General features: G+C 37.1%; 1 protein-coding gene across 1 annotated transcript in view; it reads right to left on the bottom strand.

Moving 5' to 3' along the window:
* Positions 1-809: 809 nt before the first annotated feature.
* Positions 810-9,875, bottom strand: part of Abcd2 (ATP binding cassette subfamily D member 2) — a 37,817-nt gene continuing 28,751 nt past the window's right edge. The window contains exons 9-10 of the mRNA XM_050130919.1: positions 7,378-7,503; positions 810-4,130 (exon numbers count right to left, since the gene is read on the bottom strand). Of these exons, the coding sequence (XP_049986876.1) occupies positions 3,911-4,130; positions 7,378-7,503 (346 nt within the window). The 3' untranslated portion in view covers positions 810-3,910. The remainder of the gene's footprint in view (positions 4,131-7,377; positions 7,504-9,875) is intronic.

The following is a 9,875-nucleotide window of genomic DNA, read 5'->3' as shown; positions in this document are numbered from 1 at the left end:
TTGAGTAATCAAGATTTTTTCTTGGGGATTAAAGAATTTGTGATGAATCGTGCCTTAATTACCATCCCATTGCTGCAAAAAGATACCACAGCCAAGGCAGCTTGTAAAAGGGAGCCCTTAAGTGGAGGCTTGCTTACAGTTTCAGAGGGGGAGTCCACGGCCATCATGGTGCATGGCAAGGCAGTAGGCAGGCAGGGAGGCAGGTGTTGGAGCCTAGCCAAGGCCTTATATCTTATCCAAAGATGGAGGCAGTGAAAGAGGGAGACTGGATCTGGTCTTGTGAACTTCTGAAACCCCCCAATCCATCCCCCACCCCCACCCTGTGAGATACCACTGCCAGCAAAGCCACATCTCATATTCTTTCCTAAACGCTCCACCAACTAGGAACCAAGCACTCAAATATAAGAGCCTATGGGAACCATTCTCATTCAAACCACCATAAGTGCTGGGACATGCCATGCAGACTGGGTGATGACATCATAGCCATATTCTTGCTCAGCTTCGTATTGATTCTCATCCCAACAGGGTTTTTTTTTTTTCTCATTCACTTTCATCCATACAACTGGAGCACATTAGAGAAAAATTGCTCCTGAAGTTTTGGCATTAACTGGTGAGATCTCTTGGCACCAGGTAATCAGAAACGTCACCGTCAGTGAAGAAGATACGTGTTTTTAATTCTAAAAATGCACATTCATGTGAAAGCTTTCATATGGCAATATTTAAAGTCCGCATACAAACTCTCAGCCCCTGCATCTGGAACAGCAGCACGGTGGTGCGGATACTGACGAAGCAACTGTGCCAGAGGCATCTCTTTAAATAAATAATTTAATCACCGTCACAATGTTTATTGCATCTCTAAGCACGTACCTTCCTCTGGGTTTCAGTTCGATTGCATAACAAGATTTGAAGATACACAGGTAAAAAAAAATATCAAACATCAAGATAAGCTACGCCTTTCACAAATACACACTTTTACTTGGAATTAATTCCTGAAACAAAAACCAACACATTTGTTTATACCTCTTTTGACCCACCGAAATTTGGGACAAAAGTCAAATTACCGTCAAAGGAAAACCATTCCTGTGTAAAGACAGGGTAATGTGGGTTGGTTTTCAAGTGAGATCAGCAACCTTGTGATTCAAGAGTGTGTTAGAGATTATCCTGCCTATAAGAGTGAACACAGCTTCAGACTCATGCTTGGCATGCCGCTGCATGCTGTAGAAATAGAACGTCACATTTATGTGGAATTCAGCCCATGAGTGAAAGCCCCCCAAATAATCAAGCTCCATAAATTTATACCTTTTCCCAAGGAAAATAACAGTAGTTTGACAACTTAAATTATACTTCATTTTCCTTATATTTATTTTCCATATTCCATTTTCTTTGTCCTATGCAAGGAAGATGTCTCAGTGGGCTCGTGTTTTCACAAGTGTGCCTGTTGGAATACCAACTCTAGTCTCCCACTTTGGAAAGAGTGTGGTGATACCTAACACAAGTTCACATTAGATAGAGTCTCCTTCCTAGATAAAGGATATCTGGTCTCAGAAAAAGTAATTCAGAAAACCAGTAGTTAAAAAAAAAAGTGCTATTGAAAAACAGCTTGTTTATCTTGAAACTTTTAACATTTAAATTCTATGACTAGAATTTTAGTATAGAATTTAAACATCTAATGAATCTTGTGTGTTTCATTTCAGCTTATTGGTAACATCTATTAAATAAAGTATATCTATAAACCTGGGATTGATGCATTCTTTGCAAAGCCTAAAGATGTAAGATATCCGGTACTTAAATGGTTTAATTTTAAATTATGAACACTATAGTTTCAAAGGTGAACTTTCAGTTTTCTTCTTGTGCCTTTAAAACCTAATGTAAGCCACTTCACATGTTTCTCCATTGGCGTGATAACCTGGCTAACTAGTAACATGGTTGTTGTTAAAGGTTAGGAAATCATTTTAAAATAAAAGCATTACTCTCCAGTTCCATGCTTTCTCTAAACAAAATCGTCAGCTCTTGCCCCACAAGTATGAAGTAGTAGTAACAGATAAATGAAATATTACTGATTATGAAGTACAATCTAGTACTTCTTGTAAGGTGGTCACTTTTATTGATAATTCAAATTACCCCGATTTTGTGGAATTGAACATGTGGACATGTAATTTCTTACAGCAATCATTGTGAATGACTTCCAGGTAGTCTATCTCCCAAATAGTCTATGACAGATGAGCATCTGCTAAGGTGATATCTAAATATGTAAACAAAATTCTAGGCCACTGTAACTGTTCCTCTTCGTTTTTCATATACATCACCATGCCTGAGAGAGGACGAGATTAAAGCTCCTTACTCCAGCGCACCTGGATGGATGAGATCTTTTCCATGACATATTCATATAGATTGTCTCGCATCATATTCAGCAATGTACTGTCCTTCTGGGTGCTGATGTTGAAGATGCTCCAACATCGAAGAGATGTGCAGAGTGTGCTGGCTTCCGTGGCGTGTTATAAGTCAAAGACCAATGGCCATTCCGTTTTCTACTCATTTTTCATTTCTTGCAAAGACCAATTAAATAATAATGTTAGCATTGCCAATTTTCAATATCTCTACTATCTTTCAGATTTCTTTATTTTGAATGCTATGTATGTGAGTGTTTTGCCTGCATATATGAATGAGCAATACATGTATGCAGGGCCCTTAGAGGCTAGGAGAGGGCTTCAGATCCACTGGTACTGGAATTAGACATAGTTTTGGAGCCACCATGTGGGTGCTGGCAATAAAATTCTGGTCCCCTTCAAGAGAAGCAAGTGTCATTTCTCCATGCCCTCAACTGTATTTATTTATCTACTTTAATTTTTCCCATACTTTCTGCTCTGCCTAATTCCATTTCTGGCCACCGACCTGGCCCATCTCATTTCTTATTGACATTATAGCTCAGTTAAATCGAAGGGACAGTAGTAGTAACAGTACTGAATCAGATCATGAGAACTTCATTTGATCTCTACATGGCTTCCAAAATAAATCACGTGATCAAAATAAATCTGAGTATCTGTCTTCTCAGAAGCAAATGAGCAAAGACGAGCTGCCTCCAAAGATTGCTTCAAAGACAGAATAAATGAAATGAATGCTGGAATAACTATGAACTCCAGGATCCAAGTTTTAAAAATGCTTCTTTGGGCACCAAACAAGCAGTATTTCTGCATAATAATTGAAGTATAGAGCACTGCAGATTCGAGTGGCAGCCAGTGCAAGCATTGCTTAGACCCTCCTCTTCTCTATGGGCAATTCTCTTTTTAAAAATAAAAAGGTTTTAATAAATATGCACGATTCTTATTAAAGTCAATTGTTTGTGTTTGCATTAAGATGCTCCCAGTCTGCCAGTCTCATACACAGTACTTCATGCTTGTTTTCAACCACTGTCATTAAAATACATTTTTTCATATTGAAGGTTTTTAAAATCAAACTGTTGCCTTGTACAGAGTTTTAGCTGGCCGCTAGCAGCACTGATTATGGATTTCAGGTGTTGTACCTACTGTCTATGGTAAGTGGGCTAAAGCAGCACTCAAACTTCTGATGCTGCCCACCTGACGTCAACCCAGGTCCTGCCCTTATTGTTTTGTTTTGGGGCTTTCTCCCACAAGAAGAACCTCAGACCACACATATTCACGTAGAAGGTCCTCTTTTTTTTTTTTTATAGGTGAGTTGGCCTTTCATTGCGCACTAATAGAGGTCACGACTAATCTGAACTAATGCATTTTCTTTTCTTTCCAAAAGTTATCTTATACTTCCTTGATGCTAAAATCATACCAAATACTTTTTGCTGGCTTGCTTTCTCTGCACTTAGCTTAGCATACTGCATGCAGGGAAGGGAGTCTCTGAGGCGTTCCCTAAAAGTTAACTTAAAACATGTCAAGATAAATTAGGGTGTGTCCTCTTCTTTTTGGCTTGTTTTCAGCACCGAGTCCTCTCCCAAAATTTTACACAGTTCATTGAGTCTCTGCTGCATTTTGGGAATTCCAGCCAGTTGTGACTCTAACTTTTGTTTTTCTTCACTTAATGTTAAGCGGATAGCGGTGTCCAGCTGTTCAAAGCGCCAACCTCCTTCGCCATCAAATTGTAACAAGTGAGTGTGGTATTTCCTGCATAATTAAAATGGAGTATTATGAGCCATTATTTTGAAAAGCCATTTTAGTTATAGAATTTTATAACTGGTGTTCAAAGACAAATCTTAGTAAAGACAGATATTTTACATTTGAATTTTAATTTACCTGAGAAAACATGGATATTCTTGAAATCCAAACTCTTTAATCTCTAGGAAATTCTTCTTGATATTACTAAATTTATTTCATATTTTGAGTAAATATAATTTACAAAAGAATACTATTCTTGTATTAATCTAACCACATAATCCAGCATGTCTTTTGAATAAATAATAAAAACATTCTTAGAATGGAAATAAGGAAGAGGAAACCGAGGAAAGACAATACAATTTAAAAGATCATACAGAGAAAAACTAAAGAATGTGAAGGAAATACAAAATCAACTTATTTGTATGTAAAACCATCCTCTGGGATAAATTCTATGTAAGTGCAACTTTCTCGGTAATAATAATTTAGAATAATATTTACATGCCTGCCCCAGGAATCTTTTAGAGAAATTCTCTTGTTGCCCCATAGATTCATTCTTCTTTCATGGTTCAGCTACATAGAAATTGCAGAGAGATACAGAGATTTGTAGTGAAAGATGGGAGGCAATCCATCTCCTAAGCGATGCCTACGCCACTAGCAGAGGATTGGGGTGGGAGAAGGTAGTAGGACTGGCAGAGCTTTTCCCACGGTAAGCCACCTGTACTTGGGCACTTAGCATAACTGGACCGTGATTCTTCAGTGTTTATGACTTTCTTCAATGTTTTATCTTATACTTATTTTATCAACTAATTATTATTTATTATAACTAGTTAGCCTTCTATATCAGTTTCTATTTTATATATGGATGTTAGCTGTTAAGTTTTCAACAAACAGGTCACAATCCTTATAACCACAGAGGTTAGGTATGGAGTAAGGGATTAGTGGGGAGGGAAGGACCTCCTAAGGAATGGGAAATAGAATAGATAGTTATGCATGGATGGAAGGGCTGGATGAGAGAATTAAATGGAGAGGGAAGGGAAGGGGGGTGACGTAGGGTATATGGGATGAAAAGGTAAAACTAGGGGGCATTTGAAGGGTATGGAAAGCTATTTCAATGGAAATTTCTTAAAATATATACGCATATATGAAAGACATCTAAATGGAATCACCAAGTAATGGGAAAGACAAAGTTCCAATATTAACATCACCTGCCACCAAATACATTATCCAGGACCAGATTTGTAATACATCTAATTGAGTTGTTGACCAAAGGGACACCGTGGAAACTCACAACCCAGGCCATGTCAACCAGTTGTTCTCCACAGACTGATGGTAAGACCCTATTGCTAAAGACAACACTTACAAAACTCATTAACCACAGAGAAGTCAAGTTGGTCTATATCTGGATCCTTCATCACTACTGACTGGCGTTCATGGTACTGGAAGGTACTCAGCACACTTTCAGAGGAGAAATGTAGTACCGACCCAGCTACAAAGACTGATCTACAAAAGTGTCCTGCCTGCATGCTATGCCAGTGCAATAGTGGCACAAATGATGTGGAACTAACCAACCACTCTCTGGCCACTATAAGACCCACTCCATTATATGGAACCCTTTCCTAACACTGCTTGGATGGCCAAGAACTTAAGACTAGATAGGGGAAAACCAAATACTACTGTTATACTAAAGAAAGGATTGCTCACTGTCATCACAGAAGCTTCCTCCTGCAGGAGCTGGGAACAACTACAGACACTCACAGCTGGACAATGTGTGGAGAGAGAGAGACCTTGGAACATTCAATCCTCTGCAGGATGTCTCCATCAAACCGCTAACCCCACCCCACAGCTCAGGAAACCTTGTAGAAAAGGATACTGAAAGATCTTAAAAGCCAGAGAGGAGAGAGAATTCTGAGGAAACAAGGCCTTCTAGATACAACAGCACACATGAACTCGGAGACTATCACATGCCCTGGACCTGCTAAGGAGGCCTAAGACAGATGGGTTCCAATGTTGAGAGAAGTGAACACAAATAGCCCAGAAGCTATTTCCAATCGACAACCACTCACAAAGAAAAAAATATGTTTCTCCAATGGAGTCTCACTGGGAATGAATACATACCACACTTTAGGACAGACCCCATGTCAGCAGGAGATTTCAAACACAAAACAAACTCAATGATATTTGTGGAGTATTTTTTTCTAATAATGCTTTGTGTGGTGTTTTTTTTAAACCTTACAGGTCTTATGCTTACATGTTATTGTTTTCCATTTTGTCATTTTATGAAATTTCTGTGTGAACAGAAGTGTGTGTCTTTACATCTATCTGTATTTTTTTGTGCTTTTTCTTTGGCTCTTTTCTTTTGTCTGTTTGGTTGTTGTTTTGTCGCCTGTTTTCTGGTGAGGGAGAGAAGGTGTGGGGTAGGTGGGTAGGGAAGAGGGGGAGAAGGTGGGAGGCGCTGGGGAAGGGGAACTGTGATCAGAATATAGCATATGAAAAACATTATTTTTAATAATAAGAAAATGAGTCCAAAATATTGACCTTTTAACATATAAGTCCACATAAAAGTTAAATTGAAAACACTGTATTTATATTTCAAGGAGGAAAATTTACAAAAAAAACCCATAACCATATAATTGAAATAGGAAGTTTAGAGACAGTGAAATAGTGAGATGGCTCAGTGGGTTAAAGGTATTTGCTGAGAGGGCCTTCTCCTTTAAGTAGATAACAGTACAAAAATCATTCATGATTTCTGATCCTTCCCTTCATTCTTCAACACTGTTATAATGGCTAAGGGAGATTTAATGCCAGTTCCTACCAGGCTCATTTTTTTTCTTAAAGCCAACAACAAAAACAAAAATGGTTTCTATATACTGTGATCCCTCTAACTTGGTAGTTTTGGAAGTATTGTTATAACGTTTTTATGTTTTCCCCAGATTTTAAAGGAAACGTTGAAAGAATTGAGTAGCCTTACATTACTCCATAATCTTTCACTGTACATTCTAGTATTATAAATATTTTTAGTTCAGATAAACCATCAGATTTTCATGTAACTTTTCAAAATGATTAGAGGAACTCATTTTCATATAACATATTAAAGTTACATTAGGCTGGGGGGACCTAAAGTGTTAGGGAAATCAGAAAAGGACAGATAGAAAATAAATGAAATACCTTATACTCTACAGGGAGAAATTTAGCAAAGTTATCCTTTAAGAAGAACAAACAGAGCTTCCATCCATAGTAGGATCCAAGAAGCACCTACCACAGAGAAGGTCTGTGTGTTATGGACAGTAAGGAAATCCCAGCTCCCACAGCAGCCTGAAAGATCTTTCCTTCCACATCAATGCTCACGGCTCTGGTACATTCATCCAGCAAGGCGTACTTTGGTCTGGGGAAAAAAATATAAAGAGATGAATGAATTTTCTCGGAAACTGTGTCTTTCTTTGTACAGCAGGGAGTAGGAAGAATGTGACATTGGTCATGATGGAAGTGGCAAAGCAAACACAGCTGTTTTAATTCATTTTATTTCTTTCTTTATTTTTTTTACTTGCCCAGCAACCCGACCTAGGTTACTGAGACTTGAGTCAAAATGAACACTACCATTTGGTATTTTTATTTTGGTTTTAAAAATTAGGGTCACTTCTTTCTTTCCAATTTGTATCCCCTTGATCTCCTTTCGTTATGTTATTGTTCTAGCTAGAACTTCAAGAACTTTGTTGAATAAATAAGGAGAGAGTGAACAGCCTTGTCTTGTTCCTGATTTTAGTGGGATTGCTTTGAGTTTCTCCCCATTTAATTTGATGCTGGCTGTTGGCTTGCTGTCTATTGCCTTTATTATGTTTAGATATATTCCTTATAATCTTACTGTCTCCAAGCCCTTTATCATGAAGGGGTGCTGGGTTTTATCAAATGTTTTTTTCAGCATCTAGTGAGATGATCATGTTTTTTTTTTCTTTCAGTTTATTTATATGGCAGATTACATTGTTAGATTTTCATATGTTGAACCATTCTTGCATCTCTGTGATGAAGCCAATTTGATCATGATGGATGATTTTCTTATTTGATGTGTTCTTGGATTCAGTCTGCCAGTATTTTATTGAGCATTTTTGCATCAATGTTCATGAGTGAGATTGTTCTATAATTCTCTTTCTTGGTTAAGTCTTTGTGTGGTTTCAGTATCAGGGTAACTGTAACTAAATAAAATAAATAAAATAAAAGTTTGACAATGTTCCTTCTGTTTCTATTGTGTGGAACAATTTGAGAAGTATAGTTATTAGATCTTCTTTGAAGTTTTGGCAGAATTCTACACTGAAACCATCCGGTCCTGGTTTTTGTTTTTGTTTTTTTTGTTTGTTTTGGTTTGGTTAATTTTGGCTGGGAGGCTTTTGATGACTGTTCCTATTTCCTTGAAGGTTATAGGTCTATTTAACCTGTCTACCTGGTCTTGATTTAGTTTTGGACTCTCCAGAAAATTGTCCATTTCTTTCACATTTTCCAATTTTGTGGAGTACAGGTTTTTCTAGTATGACCTAATGATTCTCTGAATTTCCTCAGCATCTGTTTTTATGTCCCTCGTTTCATTTCTAATTTTGTTAATTTGGATGTTCTCTCTTTGCCCTTTGATTAGTTTGGATAAGGGTTTGCCTATCTTGTTGATTTTCTCAAAGAACCAGCTCCTTGTTTCATTGACTCTGTATTGTTTTCTTCATTCCTATTTTATTGATTTCAGTCCTCAGTTTGGTTATTTCCTGTCATTTATTTCTCCTGGGTGATTTTGCTTCTTTTAGTTTCAAAGTTTTCCAGGCCAGTTTTCACCATGAAATTATATTTATTTATTTTTAATTTTTGTTTTTTGAGATTATCATTACATCATTCCCCCCCCTTTTTTCCTTTCACGCTCTCCTTCCCATGTACTCCACCCTATTCTCTTTCAAACTCATGGCTTCTAACACCAAATCAGCAGAAATTTTTAATTTTACATAAACTTGGCATTCTAAGTTATTTTCTAACACGTGTTTGCTGATTAATAGGATCCTATTACCTATTCTGGAGATGGTGAAGGCTCCTAGATGCAGGGGTTAAAGCATTTTTAATGCTCCATGGGATTGATTAAGAAAGTGTTTAATGATCACTGCAGAGTCCCCAAGACAACAGCAGAGGTGTTTGTATATATAAAATATTATTTCTTTCTCCGTGTTAATTATTGTTTGTGATTTTAGTTAAGTAGAAAAAATGAAAAAAGAATAAAAGAGAAATATTTAGGTAAAATCATGAAGCCCTTCATTTATTGTATTTTGTCTTGCTTGTTAGAGTGTTTTGAACTAAAGAAGATATGCTATTTTTAAATAGAGAAAAGTATATTTTATACTCTGTTGTTAAAACAACTTTTAGTCTAAGGAATGTAAGATGAATCATATACTTTTTTTCTTGGCAGACTTAGACAGTGTGTGTGTGTGTGTGTGTGTGTGTGTGAGAGAGAGAGAGAGAGAGAGAGAGAGAGAGAGAGAGAGAGAGAGAAAGAGATTGGGCACTTACAGAACTAATACTCATAGTATTAAATGATATCATCTCTTAGATTTTGTTTCTCTTTTGCCCCCTTGCTGTATTGTTAATGGTATAGTATATATGAAGGACTGAAGCTATCCTTCTAAGACGGATTTTCCTGGTCATTCTTTAAATATTAAAATCATAAGACTCTCATAAAGCATATCCTACTTATGCTTTATGATAGTATGCATGGTATAATCTCTGGCCAGAGTT

Source organism: Alexandromys fortis, unplaced genomic scaffold (assembly GCF_014885135.2).
Source record: "Alexandromys fortis isolate MF-2015 unplaced genomic scaffold, M_Fortis_MF-2015_v1.1 scaffold_28, whole genome shotgun sequence".
Lineage (NCBI taxonomy): Eukaryota > Metazoa > Chordata > Mammalia > Rodentia > Cricetidae > Alexandromys > Alexandromys fortis.
Note: the sequence above shows the minus strand (reverse complement) of the source record. Positions and strands in the feature narration are given on the sequence as shown.